The sequence below is a fragment of the Panthera leo genome, chromosome B4 (assembly GCF_018350215.1).
Source record: "Panthera leo isolate Ple1 chromosome B4, P.leo_Ple1_pat1.1, whole genome shotgun sequence".
NCBI classification, from domain to species: Eukaryota; Metazoa; Chordata; class Mammalia; order Carnivora; family Felidae; genus Panthera; species Panthera leo.
Genome location: NC_056685.1, coordinates 15577795 through 15602724, shown reverse-complemented (window position 1 = coordinate 15602724; position 24930 = coordinate 15577795). Strand labels below are relative to the sequence as shown.

The following is a 24930-nucleotide window of genomic DNA, read 5'->3' as shown; positions in this document are numbered from 1 at the left end:
AAAAAGTTGATTGTGTTATAACGTGAACACATTCTTTCAGTCCTCAGGGGTATAATCTCAGTGGAGTAAAGAGCAATTGTTTGCTTTCTTACTAATGCCTCTGCTATCTTGTTCTTCCATTCCCTTGTAACAATATCCATCCTATTCTTTCCAGCAAAAATGAGTGCAGTAATTTTGTTATTTTCTCATCGTTTGTCAAAAAAGGCAGTCACAATCCTCCTCTTTTTCATTTAACTGACCCTTTTGTTCTTTTGATCTGATCTTAAGATTTTTTGCTCATTCCAAGTCACAAACTGAATTCATTCAAACTTCTGATTTTTTCATGAGCTTCACCATCGTGCAGAACCAAAATCAATCACCTCTGACTTAAATTAAGTATTATTTTATTGCAGAGACTTCTGCGTTCAGGACTTTGTTTCCCATTTTGGTGAACCCCCTGACTCCTGCTTTTATGAGCATTCAAGTTTGGGTGAGATCCAAAATGCAGGTCTAATCTTTCATTCCCTTGAAAGCATTATCTCCTGATGTCTGTTTATGGGCACTTATCAACGAGAATTGCTTCTTGGAGACACTGGAGGAAAATTATTCCTAGAACTAATACTTTCCTGTCTTCCTGATATCGAGGAATGTCCTGGAGATTAGATTTCACTCCTGGTCTTCCTGTATCATTACGTGTTGTGGGGTCTCACAAGCCAATAGAATAACAAAGATGTGTAGCAGGTGGGGGAAGACCCAGAGACGAAGCCAAAATTGTTTTGTTCTCCCCCCAGTAAATTATTTTTACTCCTGAAAAATGGAAAAGAAAAAAATATACCATAACATAACTATTTGCTGCATGTGAAGGAGTAGAGTTCTTTTTCCAGGCATAAACAAGAGAGAGAGAAAGAGAGAGAACCATTTTTATTTGTTGAGAGCTACCTAAAGGGAAAATTCAACTTTATATGAGCAATATTGAATTCTCTCTTGCACCTTCCTGTAAAAATGCCCAAGAACTCACTATGCTGACTCTGGAAGTGGTTTTGGTTTCTAGCCTCTGTCCTTCATAGATTTGCAGTTAAGAACAGAACATTTAGATCTGGTTTCTTCTTCTTGATGTGAGGATAGTTTATGAAGCTCCATGAATTCCAGTTGATATCTACGAACTAAAGACTCCTATTCAGGCATTTGATGGAGAATTTTTGGAGGAATATCAGAAAATAGAAAAATGTGTATGAGCGAAAGACTAAATGCTTGCTTTGTGGAATCTGTGTAATGAAACAGAGAACATTTAGATATTTTCTTGTGTGCTATTAATTACATGAGATTAAATGCCCCTTAATCAGTAGCTTCTCTGAGGCTAGAAAACTATTTGGGAATCTTCAGTACACATTTGTTAAAGGGAAATGAGCCACTGTTGAATAGTCTGGACCTGCAGAAATGTGTTCATGGCAAAGGGTTTGCTCTGGATTTGGGACCTACTTCAGCCTCTAACTCTTGGAACCCATTTACTTGGGGAAGGACAAAGGAGTCTTTATTTAAAGAGATTAATAATTCCTAATTACAAAGACCTTTGAAAGATAAAGCACTATGCAGATACTAATTAATTGGAAGCCTTATTTCCTAGGAAATTTTCTGGTAAAAACTTTTTTCCCCAGTAATGAAACTAGGGCAAGGAGACCATTTTCTGTTTCCAGCAATTCCCGTGGCTGAAGTCTTGCCCCCAAAAGCTTCAAAGAGTTAACAGACAATATTTTGCCACTTCCTGATTCTCCTATTGCCTCTTTGTTCTGAAGAATTGATGTTTATCATCCTGCTGCTTACTCTGGATTGAAGACAGCGCTTGGGATGCAGATTTGCTAAGCATGGATGGTGTGTGCCATATACACTCAGATCTAGAAGGCTTTCTAGAAAAAAAACCGCTGAGTTTGTTGTTTGTGTGTTTTCTCCAGGAGTGCAATGATGATTAGCACACTTTATTTTATTTATTTCCACTGTCATCACTGGTGGGTTTTTAAAACATGCAGAGTTTAAATGATGAGGACAATCTGGTTTTAGCTCGGATGGTAGTTAGGTATTAAACTCATTACCTCTTTCAGTGAGTCAGTTACGTTAATATTGAACCATGGACTCTAATGCAAGTTAAACTATGACTTTGAAAGTGTATTTGACCTCTTCCCAATTGCCAAAGGCCCTCGCAGTGCTTTTGAAGACTGACAAGCCCAGTTTTGTTCCGCCAGAACTAAATCAGCAATAGAAAGCCATTATGCAAGTGACTTGTGCGGGGAGGTATATAGATGGTCACTCTTTTACTTTAAAGGTCACATGCAGCCGCCTTGAGAATATATTTTGCATGCAAACACTGTTATGTTAAAAAGACACACAGAAATGGAAAGTCTTTAACTAACTACCTTTCACAACGTGGGAGCGTGACACAGAAAAACATCGGAGCAAGAGTAACACAGACTTAGGTTTTAATTCATCTTGTGCCTGTTTCTAATTCCGTGGCCTTGGGCAACGTGAGCCTTGCCAGTAAAATGAGATTAATACTTGTCTTTGAGGATCATAGCAAGGAAGCTGGTGATATGCTTCACTGCCTACCCCCCCCCCCCCCCACCGCCTGTCTTCTCACATTAAGTTACATTTAAATGAAAGAAATATACTTTGTAGTTATTTAGCAGAAAGTGTGCGATTAAAATTCATTCATTTTCTCCAAGTGAGAAGGAGGAGATAGAGAGGATTTACCTGCATGTCCAGGAACCAGAATCTCCTCTCAAATCTTAAGTCATTTTCCAATAGTAAAGCACTTACTGATAAGATAAACACAGTTGCCCAAGCGCTTCCTACCAGAAAATGTCTTTAGATGACCCCAAGGTAAAAATAGTGCTCATAGATGGGCACTATTATTTTATAAGAAATGGTGTTATGATGTTGCCTAAGGCGAACAGTTAATAGATAGTATCAGGATTTAAATCCAGGCAATCTTGTCCCATCTGGTCTCGGAGACTCAGATCTCTTATATACGATAGGCTCAGAAAGCTAGTAAAGTTGGTTTAAAGATTTTTTAAAAATCTTTTTTGGTGGCTGGCCGTGGTGGTAGAATAAACTTTCAGCAAGGAAGCTAGCTGAATCAAATGTTCAAATATATGAACTAGTGTGAAGTTCTATTATCTCAAGAATCTAATGAAATTTCCCAAAAGAATATTCTGTGTAAGGACGGGCGAGTGAAGAGAAAAGGGAAGGGGGTATGAGAGGGAGAGTATGGAAAGAGAGAGATGAGAGGAAGATAAATAGTTATACATAGGGAATGAATAATTGAAAAGTTTTTTAAGTTTAATCATCTATTGTGGTTAGTCTATGAACTTGTCTTAATGAGAAAGGTTTTGAGAAACCTTAATGAACAGGTTTTACACAATGAAATACTGATGTTGAAAGCTGCCTGGGACTTAATTATACCAAAAAAGTATTCATTGGTCTGAAAGTCAGATTTAACTGGGCGTCCCGTGTCTTTATTTGCTAGGTCTGGCAACTCTGTATGGAAGTGCGTGAGTGATTCCATGTTTTTACTCTCTGTCTCTGGTCACATTCAGTGACGTCTTCTTCCTTAGAACCCACTCAAAGGTGCCACCCCAGCAATTGTTTCTGGAACCCTCCATGGGCCCATCAAGTTCTGTGCCCAGAGTGTGGCTCTGGATGCTTCTCAAACAGCCAGACTCTCATTTCCCACACTGTCAATCACACATGTGTCTTCATCTTCGGACATGAGATGAGTCCCTTGTGCCTCAGCAAGATTGTTAAAAGAGCTTCTTTGCCTTATAGAATGGCCTCTTTTCCAGAATACTCAGAAACTAGTTCATGGCCATGCAGACTCTCCGTGTTCCTTGTCTCTGATCCTTGACCCCTATGGTCACCTTCCCCCATGAGGGCCAGTGCTGCTCAAGGCAGACAAATGGCGACCCCGGGCCTGGCTCTCCACTCCATCGGATGCCCTCAAACCTGCGAAAATAGGCTGAGGCTCTATGACCCCTCTGTGTCCTTCCCATTCCCACCTGCCTTTCCCATACCTTCCATATTCCCTCGGAAGCTACAGTACAGATAGAAAGCTAACTCAGCAATTTGAAGGATGACAATAGTTTAAAACAAATTTCCTTATTTGATTGTTATTGAACTGAAATCTTCTCAAAGCAAAACACCCACTGCAAGCTTGGGTATTATGTCAAATTGCATTTGTGAGTTAAAGTGTGGCTATGAAAGAAATGTTATTATCTAAGCTACATCTCTAACAGATGGAACTATTGCCCTTTGTAATACGATAATATGGATTGCATACTCTGAGATGTGGACGTACCATTGTCTGTGGAGTTCTACAATCCCAGAGAACCTTTGGGAATACATCAGCTCAGTCAAGGTCACCTGTGCTTACTGGAGGGTCTGGTTGGATGGATGATGAATGGACTTGTTGATCTCTCCCTTTACCATCCCCAAGGGACTCCATCCCCCTTAGTTTATGAATGTCTGACCTTTGAAAGTGCTATTTGATGACCTGATACCAGAAGAATTTATGGTGGCAGTCTTGCCCAGATAGTAAGTTGTGCCCCTCTCTTACTTCTTGAGAGAGATAACGCATTCACTCAACCCACTGCTTGAAGCGGAGCAGAGTGATTTTCCTCTAAGACTCCAGCCAGTAGATCTGGTTTTCTAGTTTATGATTCCACGTGAATGTCATTGACTTGTAGTCGGACTTACTACTTTTCTTTAATTGGTGCTAAGAAACAGGCACTTGTGCTGAGGCACAGGCGCTGACATTGTGCTCTTGTGTAAACAACAGGTGTCTATGCTCTCCCGAGACACACGGCCCCCAGTGTGCATCCAGATACAATGACTGTGAAGGGGGCTCCAAAGCACTCTGCGTCCACGGCATCTGTGAGGATCTAGTCCGAGTGCAGGCTGGAGAGGTGAGTCCCTCCCAGAACGTGGCTTCGTGCAGGGAGTCACGGTTGCTATTAGTCCCTTAGCCTGCATGTCTGTAGAGGAGCATCGTTCTGGCAGTGTTCCAGAGAGGAAGGTACTTCCTGCTCTCAGGGGGGCACAGGTGAGGAAAAAGATGAGAGTTGTCCATAAATAAACAGAAAACTGGACGCAGAGGTGGTATCATTATAGAAATTACTGCCTTTTTTGTTTTTACTTCATAAATCTCTCTGTGAGACATGACCTTCTCTTGGCCTCGCGAGCTATTAACAGTGACGAGACATGGAAACACCAAGGCCCATTCTTGGTGGCAGCACGCAGTTCTGAGGAGTCTGGATTTCTTTCTGGCTCCGGAGCACCTTTGAGTGCTGTGGACCCTGAGTTTGTCTGCAGACTGCCTCACTTCTCCCTGTGCTCTGGATCCTGACAACCTTGACTCCTGACCCTCAAGAGCACTCAGCATACAAGGCCCGCCTGGCCTTGTATGAGACCTTCAGGTCTTTATTTTTAGTTCTCTCTCTCTGTATATTTTTAAATGCATTGATAGAAAATGGTTCCTTTCCAGTGATGGTGGGAGGAGGGAGTGGCTGGGAGGGGAAGGAAAGACTTTCAAAAAGGAAACAAACAGAATGGATTTTCCAAGGTCTGTGCCTCCATGGGTGTTTTTCCCTCTAAAAACATAGCGGGCTGAGTGGATTGACTTTAATTATATTGACTTACAGTTCTTGATTGTTGTTGCTCTTTCCCTGGCATCTTTGGGGCAAATTATAGGTTTTCCTTACTCTGAAATAAAGATGTTTCTCTTTTTGCGTGGTCGGGTCTAAATGCTTAATCATATGGGAAGAAAAAGAGAAGCCACTCAATTGGCCTTATGGAAATGAACGCTAGAGGATAAACAGTCGGGGGCTTGGTGAGATTTTCAAAAGCTTTTCTTGCTTATTTTCCTGATTGCTTTGATTCACACTCTTGTCATTCTGCCAGCCCATGTACAGCTGCATCTGTGACGCGGGGTGGACGTCCCCGCCGAACAGCTCGGCCTGCCTGCTGGACATCGACGAGTGCAGCCTCCAGCCTGCACCGTGTTCCACACTTGCCCAGTGCTTCAACACCCCAGGCTCCTTCTACTGCGGGGCCTGCCCGACAGGTATGTGGGCTCGGCCACGCCCAGCCACGCAAGGTGCCAGAACAGCTTTCCTTCCCCGGCCAAAAGATGAGGAGACCGTTCTTAGGAAGCATCCCAATCCCATCTCAGGTTCTATTTCCCTACATCGCACTGCAGGCCGTCTTCCTTCTGTAATAATTCAGCCTCAGAAATCAGAGGGCCAGAGCCAAACGCTGGGGGGCAGGGTTAGCCGGGGAGGTGGTGAGGTCAGACATCTGATCCTTAAGGCCATCAGCTGACTAGACCTGCTCTCGTCCCACCTTACTGGCCAGGTGTTTGTACGTAGGCAGATTAGTTGACCTCTTAGTGTCACCTCTAGAGCCCCTGTAGTTCTCACCAGGGCACATCACTGGAAGGCCCTGTGGCCTTGCTGTAAAGAGGGATGTCTGACTCCAGCTCAGCCCCCCAGAGACTGAATCTCCAGGCCAAGTCACTGAAAACGTGGACTCTGGACTCAGAGACTGCTTGGGCTTGAGTCCACGCTTCATCTCTCACCATATGAGATCAGTATCATCCACTCAGTGCATGTTTGTAGAGCCTACTATGAGCAAAGAAAGCACTTGGTGGGTGCACGGTAAGCAGTTTACCAGACCTCAGGGAGTCTTCAAGGCCCGTTGGCACTCCTCGTGTGTTGTTAGAAGGTGGAACATGTAAGAGAACATGTAAGAGAACGTAATTTGTTCTTCCATGAAAACCTCACTGAGACACTGTGCTAGGCAAATTTCGATTCTTACAACTGTGATAAAATCAAGAAATGTTAGAAATTAGTATTATTCCCACTTGAAATGATAGGATCTTGACACGCGGAGAAGGTAAAGAACTTGTCCCAAATCCCATAGTTGGGATTCAAACCCAGATCTGTGGATCTGAGCTGAGCTGCTGAATAGTCCATTGTTCTGTCTGATCAAGGGAAGCACACACACCAGTTGCTTCCTTTTGTGACTGTTGGTTTAGTGACTTTCTTCATGGTACATGGTTAGATCTTGTGTAACTAGAAAGAAATTGAAAAAAACCACGTGAAGACTTTTTCCCTCTTAGGTCTCAGGGGCACATAAAATTAGCAAATAACCACATTCTTGAAGGTAATTTGCCAGTGACAGTCTTTAAAAACTAGAAATCAGAAAAATAAATTATTTGAATTAAAGGATTCTTCTTTATATCGTTGTAGAGAAAAAAGAAAAACAAAAGCTTTTTGTTTTCCTGTTAATGACCTTATTTTTTCCCTGCCTATTAAAGTAATACATGCTGCTTATAAAATATAGAGAAACTTTAAAAATATGAAAATAAAACAGCAAAAAATACCCAGAGTCTTATCACTCGGAGGGCCACCATTGACATGTGGATGTGTTTCCTTCCAGCTTTCTTCTGTGTATTCATTTCTTCACCCACAAATACAATAATTTTCTTAGGTAGGGTTTTAGAGAGGGACTGTTTCAGTCAATGAAAAGAAATATTTTTTAAAAATGTAAAAGGTTTTAAACATTCTTAGAATTTTAATCGTTATTATAGGAGTAATACAACTCAAGGTAACAATGGATACAAGCAGAAATACCAACAGTAAGGGGCGCCTGGGTGGCTCAGTCAGTTAAGCGGCCAGCTTCGGCTCAGGTCATGATCTCGCGGTCCGTGAGTTCGAGCCCCGCGTCGAGCTCTGTGCTGACAGCTCAGAGCCTGGAGCCTGTTTCAGATTCTGTGTCTCCCTCTCTCTGACCCTCCCCCGTTCATGCTCTGTCTCTCTCTGTCTCAAAAATAAACGTTAAAAAATAAAAATAAAAAAAAAAAAAGAAATACCAACAGTAAAATGACACTCTCTCTTCATCTTCAGTCTCATGCTCTGAAGGAGACCACTGTGAACACATGTTCTCTCTCCTCTTCTTCCTTTTCCTTCTCTCCTACAAACACATAGACACGTACACAGGTTTTTAAAAAATTCTTTCTCCAAATTGGGATCATTCTTTGCATATTCTTCTAAAATTTTGTGTTATTAGCTAATGTATATATTTGAAAAACGTTAAATATGTGCATGTTATTAAAAATATTTGTAGTATTCGACAGTAAACATGAGTCCTAATATATTTAATCATATTGATGATCAAGAGGGTTTTTCCCCCCCTTTAAACGACACTGCAGTAGACCTCTGCTTGCCTACATCTGTAGATGCTGGCAGTTTTATCACTGCAAGAGAGTTTTTAGAAGAGGACTTGTTAGTCAAAAAAAGAAGTGGACTTGTTAGTCAAATATATATATATATATATTTATATGTATAAGAAAATATATATATATATATATATATATTTATATTTTAAAGTTTATTTATTTTGAGAGAGACCAGTGAATTGGGGAGGAGCAGAGAGAGGGAGAGAGAGAGAATCCCAAGTAGGCTCCACACTGTCAGCACAGAGCCCCAGTGTGGGGCTCCATCTCACGAACCATGAGATCCTGACCAAAGCTGAAATCAGGAGTTGGACGTTTAACCGGCTGAGCCACCCGGATGCCCCCAAAGGTATATATTTTAAAAAATGTTAATGAGTACCGCTAGATCTATTTCCAGATAGGTTTTACTAATTATAGACTTCTGACTAAAAGCATATGAGAACCTCACTTGCCCGCCTCTTTGCCAGAATTTGTTTTTAAGAATGAAAATCTCATTTTAATATGTAGTTTCTCAGAGTGAAGCAAATTTTTATGTATCTTTGGCTATATGCGTTTCTTCGTTGTTAACTTGTCTATAGAGCTAACTTTTCAAATCTTCTGGTTTTTCTAGGCTGGCAAGGAAACGGATACAGTTGCCAAGATATCAATGAATGTGACATAAATAATGGCGGTTGTTCTGTGGTTCCACCTGTTACGTGTGTGAATACATTTGGGTCTTACCACTGTCAGGCCTGTCCACCAGGTGCTACGCCAAATTTCCCAACACCATTATAGGCGAAACATTTGGAAACATGGTTTTGTGCTCCATTTTAAATATGACTCTGTCTAAGGAGATGTACTGAGCAGTGCAGAAAGTTTTATTTAACTTACAGATTCAGGGCACATTAGGTCAGCTCTATTATAAAAAGCAATAACAAATATTTTTAATACCAGTGGAAAACAACAAAACTTTACAAATTGTGAAATAGCCTCTGGAGATAATGCAGAATTTGAAAAATTTTCTCTGTGGATCACAGACCTACAGCTCCATTGTTCCCCCAAATACTCATGAGATGTTTTGCATATAAAGTTTGCTCAGTAACAGGCAGACTAGTAGGCATATAATACCTGTTCAGAGTTTCTCTTCTCTTCTGGAAAGAAGTCATTACTGGTATTCTGTGATCTAAACTGAGTGACTATCCAAGAAGTTCATGGAGTTCTAAGGGATAAACTGAAACCCTATTTGCTTTATTAAGTTAGTACTTGGGACTTCTATAGTAATTTAGCTCTTAGATCATTAAAGTCACTGTAATTAGAAAATGTCAACTTGCTTAGTGTCAGCAACTGTCTCAGTCTACCAGTAGTTTCATGCATCTTTTCATCTTTATTCATTTCCTTTTTTGTCCTTAGAAACACCATTAGAACATGGTTTCTGCAGTCAGTTTCCCAAATGGTTGTCCTTTTTCTTAACGATAGGAATTTGTTTATGACACTTCATATTTACCTTTTCTGTTGTGATGATAGAAGCTCTCTGGTTGGATTTCATGATGTTTGCTTCTTGGATTGGGATTCTTCTTCCATCTTCTTAATGTTGTTTGTCATGCCCTGTTCTCTCTGTGATCAGGGTACCAAGGCAATGGAAGAGTGTGCACGCTCGTCAATGTCTGCTTGGTCGATAATGGAGGCTGCCACCCACATGCATCATGCTCCTCAGTTCTAGGTGATGACTCCTCTCTGCCTCTGGTTTGGGGTATTTCATTATGGCCTTCTGAAACAAATCAACATTTTGAAAACAATCCTCTAACCTCAAAGTTCTTATTTTGATCTTCAAACCAAAAATAATCCATGTTTTAAAACTATACGTTTGGATTTTTTTTTTTTTTTTTTAAATGTGTAGACTATGCTCTCTGTGGTCTGGTCTAAATTAGCAATATTTCCCAAGATAATCAAGCCAGCAAATTAAATTTATGACTGTGTTTGAGCACATAGGAAGGAGAAAAGGAGGAAGGACCACCTGTCAACTCCTTCTAAGGCCTCTTTCATTTCTATGCTATTGGCCAGGACTGAGCCCTGTTGCTAACCCTGGCTGCAAGTCAGGCTGGGAAATGTAGTTTATTTCAGGAGCTTATGCCCTCAGTTAAAAAAGAATTCACTACGAAAGAATGGAAAAGTGGATCTAGGGGGATAACCAACAGTGTTTGCAATGCTGTGTAAAAGAAGTTTCACCTCCTATAATTTAAAAAATATATATTGCTTGAGGCACCTGGGTGGCTCAGTTGGTTAAGCATCTGACTTTGGCTCAGGTCATGATCTCACAGTTCATGGCTTTGAGCCCCGCATGGGACTCTGTGCTGACAGCTCGGAGCCTGGAGCCTGCTTCAGATTCTGTGTCTCCCTCTCTCTCTGCCCCTCCCCACCTTATACTCTCTCTCTCTCTCAAAGATAAATAAGCATTAAAAATTTTTTAAATATATATTGCTAAGTTTTCTCACAGAAATGTATCAGTTTATACTTCCCAACAGTGTATGAAAACTACATGTTTCCCACTCTTGGCAATAATGGATACTACTGTTATTTTTCATTTTGGTCAAGTTTACAGGCAAAAATTGCCTTCCTATTATTTTGATTTTGACTACATCAAAATTACCTTTTTGATTACTAATAATTAATATTTTTTATATTTTACTGCCTTTATTTTTTTTCTATTTTTTGTATGTCCTTTGTTCATCTGTTTTCTCATTGATGTGTAAAATTTCATTATGTACTAAGAATAATATCTCATTATCTGTTTTATGGTTTACATGTATTTTCCCTGGCATATTGTTTTTATTTTAATTTTGTGGTGGTATTTTCTATTTAGAAGTTTAAAATTTCTATGTAGTCAAAAAGGTAAATCTTTTTTTATAGGATTTTCTCCTCTTAGAATTAGGCTTTTCCTACCGAACTCTAAAAATAGTCAGGTGCTTGTTCTTTTATACTTTCTTTTATTTTTAACATTAAGATCTTGGATCTTTTTAAGATTTATTTGTATCTATGGCATCAAACATTTTGCTTGATAGTTTTGTTCAAATGGGTGGCTCCAGCTTCATTCATTGAATAAAGTATCATATCTCTTGCTATTTCCAAATACTACTTTTATTTTTACGAGTGATATACGTGATATATATATAAGCACATATGTAAAAGAATATAGATGTATACACACACACATACATGTACATTTATGACTATTTAAATGTTTATTAAATGATTCAGAGAGTACTGAAATGGTTAAGAACGTGGATTCTAGAAAAATAATGCTTGGATTTTGATTTTCTCCCTGGCTTCACTGTATTCCAGCTGTGTGTCCTGGGTCAAGCCACCGAACCTTTTTGTGTTTTGTTCTCATCTATAAACGGGCATTACAAGAGTACCTATTTATAGTCCATATAGGGCCAGTGCTTGCAACAGATACCGTCTTTTTTCATAAGAATATTCTTTTCTCTCAACCCCTCCGTGAGAAACTCTTTTTTCCCTTGGCATACCTCACATTTGTACGCACCTCAGGACTGTGACATATGGACTGACAGGACCAATGTCAATTTGTGCATCAAGTATTGGAATGTAATGCCTTCTTTATTTTTAAGATGAAACATAGAAAAAGATCCTAATACTTCCTCTTTATAGTTGGCATGTCTGCCCCTAGGGATATGCAGACTTGATTTTGGCAATTCCTTGTCTAGACAACAGAGCCTGAGTTTTGTTACTGGGTCTGAATGAAGGAGACCTGTATTTACGCTTCCATTTTTATTTCTGACAGGTTCTTTACCTCTCTGTACTTGTCTCCCGGGATATACTGGAAATGGCTATGGGCCAAATGGATGCGTGCAGCTCAGTAATATTTGCTTGAACCGCCCCTGTTTAAATGGACAATGCATTGTGAGTCCTTGTTCTTCCTTCCTTAGTAGTTACCATTTAAATGAATTATTACAAGAATTCTAGAAGGTGTGTGTGGCTCAACACCTGCTACATACATCACATAACCCTTCTTTGTTCTTTGAGTTGGCTTAATGTTTATCGTCCATTTATTTGTTTCATGGCATTATGGTTTTCTTTCCCTAGGAAACGGTTTCTGGTTATCTTTGTAAGTGTGAATCAGGTTGGGCCGGCATCAACTGTACAGAAAATATAAATGAGTGTCTGAGCAACCCCTGCTTGAATGGGGGGACTTGTGTGGATGGCGTCAATGCGTTCAGTTGTGAATGCACACGTTTCTGGACTGGATTTCTGTGTCAGATTCCCCAGCAAGGTATGCTCAGCGTCTCTTGTACCACAGCTTAGAAGGATCATTCCTCAGTGAGTCCTGCTGCAGATTCTTCCACTTTCTTGTCTAGTTGCACAAATGCTTCCAACTAAGTCTTTCCTTCAAGCACTAGTATAGAATTTACAAGGTAAGTATTTATCTCAATTTAGGCCAAGAAGAACCTTCCTTCAAAGGAAGAAGTAAATTGGTATTTGCCGTTTTTATTATGTCTGTTCTGAAAACAGAATATGCTAAGATATTGTCATTTTCTAAGGGAAGTTTTCTCTACAGCAGCCATTTAATCTCCCTATAATATTACTCATTAAATCGTATCACTCTCCTGCTCTAGAACATACAGTCACTCCCCGTTGCCTGTTAAAGATTGGGACTCTTTCTCAATTATCCTCTATAACTAGGCCTTACCCTATCCAATCAACCTTATTTTTCACTAGTTTCCTAATAATACTCCCTATCCAATCTAGACATCTTTTCTTGTCACTTGATCCCATATACCACCATGCTGTGTTCCAATATTTGAGATATTTATTTCTCCATACTTCTCTGAATTCTTCCATTGCTTCACATCCAAATGTGTCTGTCCTTCAGGAGTACTTCACCTTCAAGCTTCAATCTCCTTCATCCAGCCTCTCCTGATTACTCGTCCTCTCTCAGAGCTCTTGATTCTGAATCAGCACGTCTATTGAGACCTCACTATGTGTTCAGGACTATGGTAGATACTGTGGGAAAATAAGCATAAAACACTATCTCCACATATTACTTGCTGATCTTCTGGTTGAGGAGGCACATCTAATCCAAAATGGCAGAGGAGAGACAAGAAGTAGATAAGAACTAAGTTGCTTGGGGTCAAATCAAGTATCATGAGGTGGAGAGAATGGGAACCAGAGAAAACAAAAGGGGGCAGAGGAGGTTCATGGTGGGGGCAAGGAAATCCCAAGTAGACTTCAAACAGGAGGTGGGATTTAGGTGGGTGTCCAAAGACAAAGGGGTGGGAGGAAGAGAGAACCGCAGGGCATTTGTCTCCAATGTTAATCACTCAGACTTCTCTAATATTTCAGCAGCAAGGTTAGAGAGAGATACCTAGCCTCCTCCTTTTCAGAGTCTCTGTAAAGAACAGTTCATCTTTCCCTTGGCAGTTTGTGGAGGGTCCCTCTCTGGGATGAATGGAAGCTTCAGCTATAAAAGCCCTGATGTTGGTTATGTGCATGATGTTAACTGCTTCTGGGTTATCCGAACTGAAGAGGGAAAGGTAAATGTAATAGCTCCTGTCTAAATGCACATTTCGTTTATCTATGCGAACATGTAATATGTGTATATATTCCATAAAATACACATAGTGGTAAATCAACTATCATGTATTGAGGACTTGCTCGGTGTCAGGCTTTGGGCTAGGTATTTTATGCATCTTTCCTAAACCTTACAGGACTCTTTGAAAAAAGTAATAGTGTCCTTATTTTGTAGATAAGATAAGGGAAACTAAGAGAAGCTAAGTAATTTTTTAAAAGCATTTCTTAGCTGGTAATTAGAGGAATAGGATTTCAAAGTCAAGTTTGTCTTGTTTCAAAGTCCAGGCTTTGTCCAGTATGGATAATTCTCTGCAGGGATTGGCTGACTGCAAGCAGGGAATTTGTAAAGTCCTGCTCTCACTGAGACACTAGTGTTTGAGGAAGACCACTCAGTGTTCTGCTGATTATTATGCAAAAATAGGGACTGCTATTAAGATGGGTTTCTTATCAGTGCTTCTTTGTGCCATTGAGTGTGCCATTGTGCTGTGCTAATTGCTTCACCGACATTGTGTCATTGTATTTTAACCCTTGTAGCCCTGAGAGATAAGAATTGTTACTCTCGTTTTACTATGAGGAAGTGGAGCCTAGAGCAGCTGAGGAATTTGTCCAGGGTCACGTGGTTTGTAAGTGGCCTGCAGTGACTCAAACCCAGGCCACTCAACTCTGATGACTCTGAACTGCTGCATGGACACTCCTCAAATTCAGATCTGACCCTGAAGTTTTTAGTTCTTCTATCCCCAGCATTCATTACTCAGACTTTTCCAAATATTTATTTCTCAACCAACTCCTGGACTCATTAAAATGAACTTGGGTGTCTGGATAGATAAGGTGTTCCCTTGCAATTCTGTGAACTTTTCCCTGTGAACTGATGTTACAGGGGGTCATTGTACAATGGTCACAAAACATTTTTTCCCTTGAGAAGAGAGGATTCTTTGGAGCCTGGTGACCCTATAATAGCATAAACTCCAAAATCAATTTCCCAGTGGGTATGTTATGTGAATTTCCTTCCTTCCATTTAGTGTTCATGAATTCTATTTCCTGACATTGAAAACATTTTTCTTTCAAGAAAAGTCATTTTGTGAAAAAATGTTAATAGTTTTATTATCGATTTGTAAAATAAATTCAGCTGTTTTCCTTGGTTGTTTTGATTTTTAAATCTTATCTCCACAATTTGCACAATATAGTAGAAATTTTATAGAAATCAGGATAGTTCAGTTCATGAACATTTATTCAATTTTTATTGAAATTTCTTCAAGGACAAAAATGATGTAATGTTGGGTAACAGATCTTAAAAATACCCTAGCATAGAATTTCAAAAGTATCCTGATATCCTTTTTCATTAGCTGAATGCTGTTGTTGTTTTAGATCGCGGTGGATATCAAATTCAACAGCTTCCTTTTAGCAGTTTGGCTGTTTTAAATGATACTATCCAAAAAATTTTTATTATATGAATTATATCATTATATTTGAGTTTGTACATTCTAACATTTTAACTTGGAAATGTATGTTTGGGTTTATTCTCTTCTACTTGTATGCTCAGAACACTTCAGATTACTTTTTCCCTGTTCTCCACTCTTGGTGTCACCCGTCTCTTAATGATATCCAACCACTGAAGACTTGGGGACTTTACACATATCTATACCATGCCTAGCTCAGTCTATACCTGAAGTTGTCAATCTGTTAGTATCTCATTAAGAGCTTCAGAGAACCCTCAGGAATCAGCATTTCCGGGGATCAGTGAACATTTGTGTGGATGCTGCACACTACAGATTATTCAGGTGATCAGGGTATAAATTCTTGTGAATGGTCATATTTGTCAGTTAAACTTAATTCAAGGTAGGTTTTTTACATGTCCATTGTATTTTACTGATTTCGAAGCATGATTGTCAGCTCTACATTTGAAGTGCCTACGTTTAATGGACTTGACAGTTAAATGAAATCTAGGTACGTATATTTCATTAACCGATTCAGTAACAACTCAGTGGGTATTTTCAGTTATACAAGATAAGTGAGTTCTAGAGATCTGTTGTTCAACATAGTGCCTATAGTTAACAGCGCCATATCATGTACTTCAAAATTTGTTAGGACAGTGGATCTCACGTTGTGTTCTGACCACTAAAAGAAAGAAAGAAAGAGAGACGCAAGGAAACTCTGGGAGGTGTTGAATATGCCTAGCACACTGACTGTGGTGATGGCATCACAGGTGTTGGTATATGTCCAAACTCATCCAATTATACACATTTAATATGTATCGTTCTTTGTATATCAAGTATACCTTAATAAAGCTGTTAAAAATCTATTTTATTAACATCAAGATTTTTGATATATTTTGATATTGGCAGAAGCCTAAGCAATTTTTAACACAAGTTATCTAATAATATGTAGGGTTGTCCTATGTGTTTGCAGATAATTGAGAAATTATAGATCTGTCTTTTGAAAGGTGAATTAATATGAATGCTTCCTTATTGGGAGAAATGCTTTAGAATTGACATGGAAGTGAAAAATAATGTATTGTGACCTTTATGTTTTTAGGTGCTGCGTATCACTTTCACTTTTTTCCAGTTAGAATCAGTGAACAATTGTCCACACGAGTTTCTTCAGGTTCACGATGGAGACTCCTCTGCGGCGTTTCAACTTGGAAGATTCTGTGGCTCTGTTCCCCCTCATGAACTCCTCAGTAGTGACAATGCCCTCTATTTTCATCTCTACTCTGAACATTTAAGAAACGAGAGAGGCTTCACAATAAGATGGGAAACACAGCAACCAGGTAAGTGTAAACAAGAAGAAAAATAGAGCAAAATCTTGAGATCAGTAAATTTTTTTGATTAGTATTAGACTTGTGGATAACATTACATGTTTTGAGATCTAAGGATTATATAATACTTTTGTAATTCCTTTCACATCAAATAAATCTGCAATGCATTGAAATTTCATTTTGTGTTCAGAGATAATAAAATTTGGATGAATGAAAAAGATGAGAAATCATGAATCTGAATGGACCCCTTATGAAATTACTGAACAACATTTTTATAAACTTTACTAGTAAATTACTGCAGGGATATTGTTGATGACATTGTCTACTCCTTCACTTAGTATTCTTTATCTTAGTGACCATTTGATAATTCATTCTTTGCGTTGGTATTTTGCCTTTTGGAGCTCTACTTTTTTTTTTTTTACTTTTTACTATACACTTTATAAACGTGTAAAAAAGCAAAGAGAGCAGTACACTGAAGCTCCAATTCATTCATCAATAAATCTGTGCATTTATGTCTGGAATTTCTTATCTTTTCAATCGGTCTATTTATCCTTGTGGCACATTGGCTTAACTACTGAAATTTGAAATCTGGTAGTGTAAATCTTACAACTTTGTCTTTTATAATATGCTTAATATGGGGCACCTTGTGGCTCAGTTGGTTGAGCATTCGACTCAATTTTGGCTCAGGTCATGATTCTAAGATCGTGGGATCAAGCCCCATGGGGACTCTGTGCTGAGCATGGGGCCTGCTTAAGATTCTCTTTCTCTCTCCTTTTGCCCCTCTCTGCTGCTCGTGTATTTGCTTTCTCTCTCTAAAAAAATTTTTAAAAATATATACATATTTATTATATATATAAAATATATTATATTTTAAATATATATATTATATTTTACATATTATATATATAAATATATATATTATAATTTTAGAATCAATTTTTTAATTTCCCCCCTCCCCAATCTTCTGGGATTCCTAAAAATATTGATCCTACCAATTTATGAACATGGACCATCTCTGTATTTATTTAGCCCTCTTATAATTTATCTTAGCGATGGTTTATAGATTCCATATATTTTGTTGTCTTTTTCTAGATATTGAATATTTTATATTATGTAAAATGATGCCGTTTTCTAAAATGGCATTTTTATTTGTTGTTAGTATGTAGAATTATGATGTATTTTTAAAAAACATTTGGTTTTGAATCTAGCCACATTGCTAAATTCATTAATCAATTCTAATAGTTTTTTTTAGTAGATTCTTTTGGATTTCTCTACATACACAGCTATGTTCTCAATGAATAAAGCCTGTTTTTCTTTGTTAAGAAACAAAATTTAATGGAGTAAATTTGAATCTAATTGTTTTTATGAAATAATGCTTGAATCGGTCAGGATCCTATCCAGCAAACAGAGGGGAGCCCTAAGGAGTTATATAAAATGAAAAGTTTTTATAGGAAGGAATGGCAAGGCAAGAAGTTATTAGCAAAAGAAAAAGATTGATCCAGGCAAGGTCTTCCCTTAGGGGGAAGAGTAAGGGGTCTGATCATGCAGATTACCTCATCTTCCTTTGGGAGATGGAGAAAGCCCATATGGCAGCCTCATGGCGCTGAGTGGAAAATTCCTGACTGACAGGTTAAGATTATATTTCCGGGGAAGGTTGAAAGTACAATTAGATTAGGTATTAAGCCCAAGTTTGAGGACTTGGCCTAAGTGGCACCATTTTGGGCTTGGGGTTTTCCTTGTAACACCTTCCTTTCCAATCTTTGTAACTATTATTTCTTTCTTTCCCTCAACTTATTTATTGCCCTGGCTGGGACATCCAGTACAATGCTGAACAAAAGTGGTGGACTGGGCATTATTATCTTGTTCCCAACCTCATGGGAAATGTTCAGTATTTCACCATTGAATATAATGTTTTAGCTGTAAGTTTTTGTAGATAACTTTTATCAGATTAAGGAAGTTTGCTGCAAATTACTATTACTGTATAATAAATGACCCACAAATTTAGTGTTGTAGAACATTTATCATTTTATTATGTTTCTGATTTTGTGGACCAAGAATTTGGAAAGAGACCAATTGTCATTTGATTTGGTGAGCAGTTATTACCAGATGTTGGCCGGGATTGTAGTCATCTAAAGGCTCAGTGAGGCTAGAAACCCAAGCTCGCTCAGTTGATGCTGGCTTTTGGAGAAGAGTTGAACCAGGCTGTTGACTTGAGTGCCTACATGTAGCGCCTCTGTGATGTTGGTCTTAGATTAGTGGAACTTCTTTCGTGGTCCTTGGTTTTTCTTAGAGCAACCATTTCAACAGACATGGGCAGGTGCTGCATGGCTTTTTCTGACCTATCTTGGAAGTCATATTGTTATTTCTGCCATACTTTTAATTGGTTGAAGCACTCATAAGCCCACCCAGATTCAAGGGGAGGAGACATAGACCCCATCTCAATGGAAGAAGTGTCAAAGATATTTTGAATGCTTTTAAACCATCTTACTTTTTATCCCTAGCTTGTCAAGAGTTTTTATCATGAATGGATGTTGAGGTATATTAAATACTTTTTCTAAATCTATGGAGATGATCAGATGATGCTTCTTTTATTTTTCTTCTCTCCTCTCCTTCTGGGATTCAAATTACACATATGCTGGAGATTTTGACTATGACTCGTAGCTCTTATATTTTTTATTAGGCCTTCTAGAGTCTTGCCCTGTGCATATACAGCTTAAGATTCAGCTAAGGGCCCAAAGAAACTCCTATACCTTTTTGGGGTGCCATTGTCATGCAGCTGTCTTCTCTATAGTACCTTATTCGAAAATCCCGGCCACTCTAGTAGCCCCAAATTCTGAATTTTGTTTCTTTCACCCAGTAAGAGGATTGCTGCTCCTTGGACTCCCACTGCCCTGTGCTGTGTGTAATTTGGAAGCTGCCTGCAGGGAGAATCCTGGAAGGAACATGGGATTTATCACATGTGCTTCCCTTCCCTTCCCTCAAGATCACAGCCCTTCACTGTTTGCTTCTCAGTGCCTGAAAACAAAACTAAAACAAACAATAATTCCTTACAATTACAGAATCCTAATCATTGCTCACATTTATTTATTACAGAAACTGCTGTTATCCCAGAGTCTAGATTTTGCTGTTTATATCCCATGTGCCATTCCTCATGCTGTAAATGGGTAGTTAAATCAAGCTAGAGGTTTGATCCAGTTCAGTTTTATCTTTGAGGAGACAAAAATAATCACATTAGAAGGTACTGGATATCCACTTGTCTCCCTATTATGACTGCAGCATTGATTCGAGTGTTTTGACTGTCCCTGGTTGATCTTTCCATTAGAAACCTTCACACTTTCTGTAATGGTCTTAGCAACCCTTAGGTTCATTGTTTAGGTTAGTTGTTCACTGGGGCTTTCAAAATGATGACAATTGAATTTTATCATTTCTTCTTTATTTATTGTCTGGAGTTCTTCAATAGAGTTGAACTTTCTCATGTCAACTATTCGGTTACATTCCCATATAGATCATAAAGGAAACATAGGATACATGCTTGATTCTTTCTCTAATATTTCCCCAGTATTCAAATTAATGACTTGGCTTCCTAGCTTTCTTCAGAATGAACAATTAGTCATTATTTCTTTTATTTTTTATTGATTTTAATACTCAGGAACACACATTTTATCATATTTGATCTAATCCATTCTAAACTTTTTAATGTTAAAATGTTCCATATTTGGCTAGTGGGAGAACTGATAATTAGTTTCTAAGCCTCTTTGACCCAAGTTTCTGTTATCTGTAGAAACTTTCTTGCTTTCTGCCCTGAAAGATTTTCTAGGTTCTTCATACATATTTATTGTGTTAGGACCGGAACAGTTCATACTCCTCTACCGGGAAATGGTATTTAGGTTTCATAACCTGGGTGCTAGGAGTGGCTATTGCTACTAGACTGAACAAAGTCTCTAGAACTTTCAGTGGAAAGAACTGGGAAATATTTTTATTATTTTTAAAGGAAAGGTATATCATGTATTCTTAGTGATCTTCCAAAATATTGGCATATTGAAATTATAGGTTTTTTAACTTTATGTTTGTACTTCTCACTTCGTGAAAAATCCTGGTTCCCAGTGACATTCACATATTACCTATGTACCTAATCCTACTGTGTGAATTTTCAAAATAACAATACTAATATTATTACTAATAACATGATAACTGAAAGCCATTTAGTATTTCTCAATTATTCTTTTTGTACTTAATATATGTTTCACTCCAGTTCTGCAATCAAACTTTACAGTGTTTTAAAGTGTCTTGGAATATTTCTCCTCTCCCTGTTTAAACTGCTAGCTTAATATAGTCATTTCATTTTGCTTGTGATTTTAAAGATTTCACTTTTTCATTTTTATTGAATTTTTCTCTATCATTATGTGAAACATATTCATAGTTCCAAAGCCAAATCAAACTTCATGGTAAATTTAGAGAAGTCTAGCTTTTATCCTTATCCCTTCCATTTTATTCCTTTCTTCTTTAAAAGGTAACAATTTTGGGGGCAACTGGGTAGCTCAGTAGGTTAAGCATCTGACTCTTGGTTTCGGCTCAGGGTATGATCTCCTGGCTTTGTGGGTTCGAGCCTGGCATTGACCTCTGTGCTGGCAACGGGGGGCCTGCTTGGGACCCTGTCTCTCCCTTTCTCTCTGCCCTTCCCCCACTAGAGCTGTCTCTGTCTCTCTGAAAACAAATAAATAAATTTAAAAAAAGGTAACAATTTGTATTAGTCTTGGATTTATCCTTCCATTTCAAAACTATAAGCAGATAATCACATATAATCATATTTTTCCCTTAAAAAAAAGATAACATACAATATACACTGGTTTGTAGTTTGCTTTTTCACTTGATGTGTCATAGAGACTAGTCCATAACTAGACCATAGTGTGCCATTAATAGACATCTCATACACTGTCTATTCAACCAGGACTTTCTCGTCGGATATTTGCCTTGCTTCCAGCCTTTTGGAATTCCAGATAGTACTGCGACAAAGTCCTTGTGAACTTGTCTTGTTGCATTTTTGCCAATGTATCTTTGAGATCAATTTCTAAAAGTGTGGTTGCTTCGTCAAAAAATAAATGCCTAACTTTTTGCTAGACTTTGCCATAGTCTCCTCTGTAAGAATTGTACTCTCTTGTGTTCTCATCAGCGATGTATGAGAGTGCCTGTTTCCCCACAGGACCGCCAGAATTTGTTTTCAATATTCTGGATATTTATCATTCTGAGAGCTAAGAAATGGTGTCTCACCAAAGTTCTTATTTGTATGTCCCTTGTTGAGAGTGAGGCTGAACATCTTTTCCATGTAAAAGGACATTTGAATTTTTACCAGTGAACTCTTTGTTTATGTCTCTACTCCTTTTAGAAGCTCTTCATATATTAGAGATGTTAATTCTTTGTATTACGTATTGAATTTTTTTCCCCAGGTCTCCATTAACATTTTACTTTGCTTATGGAATTGTAATTCTTTTTACCCATATGGTAATTGAACTTCCAAATTTTAGGAAACTTCTCTGCCTCTGAGCAACTGAGGTGTTTTTGTATTAGGAACAGTGAGAATCATGTAACTAACTTGTCTCATTTTTTACCTTGGCAAAAGGCTTGTCTAATAAGTAACCTGTGTAGTTATGTAGATCCCACATCTTGCATATCTGAGATACCACCTTATTTTATTTTTTCTAATTTATATTTACTACAGTCTAGATTTTTATTTAGTATCTCTATTTTTCAATTTTACATTAGTATTTCTTATAAGCCATCACAGACTCTCCGTTAAGTAAATGTGAGTATTAATAAAGGAAAGATTCTTCCAGTCACTGACATACAACTCTGGGGGGTAATTAATGGAGTGGTAGTGGAGTGGGTGTCACAAAGCCTGGTCCCACCTTTCTTTCACTCCATTCCTGAGCAAGGCAACTGCCCATGCATATTTGAATATGTTCAATTTATAAAATGAAGAGTTTAACTATTATCCTAGTGTTAAGAAATTTTCTCACATGAAAAGTATGTAGCACTTAACTATTCTAATGTATGAAACAATCTGGTTTGTTGAAAGACATAGGGGTAACAGAAGTTCTAGAACTTTTTAAGAGTTAAAAATAACTTTTTGGAGCACCTGGGTGGCTCAGTCGGTTAACCATCCGACTTCGGCTCAGCTCGTGATCTCACGGTTCATGAGTTGAGCCCCATATCAGGCTCTCTGCTGTCAGTGCAGAGCCCGCTTCAGATCCTGTGTCCCCCTCTCTCTCTGCCCCTCCCCCACTTGAGCATGCGTGCTCTGAGTCTCTCTCTCAAAAACAAATGAAAAAACTTTACAAAAAAGGGAACTCTTTAAGAACCAGAACTTGTAAAAGTTATGCAGAAATTAACCTCCCTCGGGGCGCCTGGGTGGCGCAGTCGGTTAAGCGTCCGACTTCAGCCAGGTCACGATCTCGCGGTCCGTGAGTTCGAGCCCCGCGTCAGGCTCTGGGCTGATGGCTCGGAGCCTGGAGCCTGTTTCCGATTCTGTGTCTCCCTCTCTCTCTGCCCCTCCCCCGTTCATGCTCTGTCTCTCTCTGTCCCAAAATAAATAAAAAACGTTGAAAAAAAAAAAAAAAAAAAGAAATTAACCTCCCTCAAAGTGAAAACAGTATATCTATTATCTCATTATTCATCCCTCAGACAGTTCAGCACTGTATTTTAAAATCATATCACCATGTAATAGCTGATAAGCACAGAGCTCAATGCATGTGACTCATTCATTTATCAGTTAATATTCCTAGATTTATAACTGTATCAAATTGGAAAACTGAAAGCCTTGTTTAATTTATGAGGGTGTCCCAAACTGTACATAGATATTTCAACAAAGCTTGTCTTCTTGCAATAAAGGCTTCCGTAACGCTATATAAATTATAACATGTATACAAATGTCAAGTTATTTTTTCCTCTTATTTTAGAGTGTGGAGGTGTACTGACAGGCACTTATGGTTCTATTAAGTCTCCGGGATATCCTGGAAACTATCCTTCAGGAAGAGATTGTGTCTGGAAAGTTATAACCAGTCCTGGCCTCTTGATAACATTTACTTTTGGGACCTTGAGTCTGGAGCACCATGATGATTGCAGCAAAGATTATCTTGAGGTAAACAAATGTAATTAGATAGAACATGTCATGATATGGTTAGAACTCAAAGAGCTATGGTTTGGTGATACCTGTGGATGACTTCAATTTCCTTGCAATAGTTAGATATAGTTTTCAGTAGGCAGCCAATGTCTGAGCCTTTGCTGATTCCTTATTCTTAATTGTGCCAGCTTGTTGCTTCTTGTGGGTCTCATTTGAATCTGGGAAATAGACTGCCTTACTTTTCCCTGTCATTTCCTGGAAGCCCAGTCCCCTAATAAGGGAATAGAAGAATTAACAAAATAAACATTCAGTAACGGGTATCTTTTCCAATGAAGAATCAAGATTTCAGTTATCTATGGGAACCCAACATGTTATTTCCACAAGCTGGCTATAGTGTTCCATGAAGAAAAATAACTTAAGAGCAATTGTGTTGTAATGCATTGCTAAAGGGTGAGCCTAGAATATACTCATAATTGTCATTGGGAGAAGAAGAGCCAATCTGTGTCCCTCCTGGTTACCATTAGCAAAAGTTTAAATTATACAAGTAGAAAAATGGGCCGTTGTATTCAAATGCCCTAAGCGTATAGGTATATCTGAAATGTTGCTCTCCATTTATAGACTGAAAAGATCATTGAGAAGAGTGAGTTTTTACATTGCTCTTGTCTTTTTGTTACCATAAATCACAGTAGTCCTTGCAGTAGTGATAAAAGACAATATGCCCTTCCAAGCCCATTAGAGAATGGAGGGCTTTGGAATTACTCACAAAGGATAGAAAGGTGTGACTGACAAACAGGGATCTCCACAAATCAAAGTCATTAGTAATTTAGCAGTTGTAATGGATTTGAAACCTTTGGGAATGACTGGAAGATCTACCCCTCCCTGGAAAATTTCAGCACCATAATCCTTTAAATGTTGACGGTAGCATGGATTTTTTGAAATTAATTTCAGTGAGTTCCATCATATTAAAATTAGAGGCTTTGTTTTTTGCTCCTACATAATTCCTTGATACATATATAATAGAAAGCATTAATCATTCTGATAATATTGAAATGCTTCTCACTTCTCAACAATATTTCAAGGAACTAGTTATATATAGGAATAGAATAATGCTGTCCTATAGCTTTGTGGCCAATAGAAAAAGTAATTTGAGTGGATGGAATTCACCATGTTAAAATATTATTTTGTTCACTGAGGTTTGGTGTTCTATGATGTACAGGATTTGCAGTTACAACA

The 24930-nt window shown here is 38.4% G+C and overlaps 1 protein-coding gene across 2 annotated transcripts in view; it reads left to right on the top strand.

The window, feature by feature from the left end:
* Nucleotides 1-24930, top strand: part of CUBN (cubilin) — a 273247-nt gene that overhangs the window by 7745 nt on the left and 240572 nt on the right. Inside the window, exons 7-15 of one of the 2 annotated variants that reach the window (XM_042945004.1) lie at nucleotides 4805-4931; nucleotides 5926-6088; nucleotides 8871-9002; nucleotides 9864-9959; nucleotides 12039-12157; nucleotides 12341-12527; nucleotides 13676-13788; nucleotides 16358-16592; nucleotides 23534-23715. In XM_042945004.1, coding sequence (XP_042800938.1) covers nucleotides 4805-4931; nucleotides 5926-6088; nucleotides 8871-9002; nucleotides 9864-9959; nucleotides 12039-12157; nucleotides 12341-12527; nucleotides 13676-13788; nucleotides 16358-16592; nucleotides 23534-23715 — 1354 coding nt within the window. Of the gene's footprint in view, nucleotides 1-4804; nucleotides 4932-5925; nucleotides 6089-8870; nucleotides 9003-9863; nucleotides 9960-11500; nucleotides 12158-12340; nucleotides 12528-13675; nucleotides 13789-16357; nucleotides 16593-23533; nucleotides 23716-24930 lie in introns of those variants that run through there. The other variant, XM_042945005.1, reaches the window with a different exon arrangement.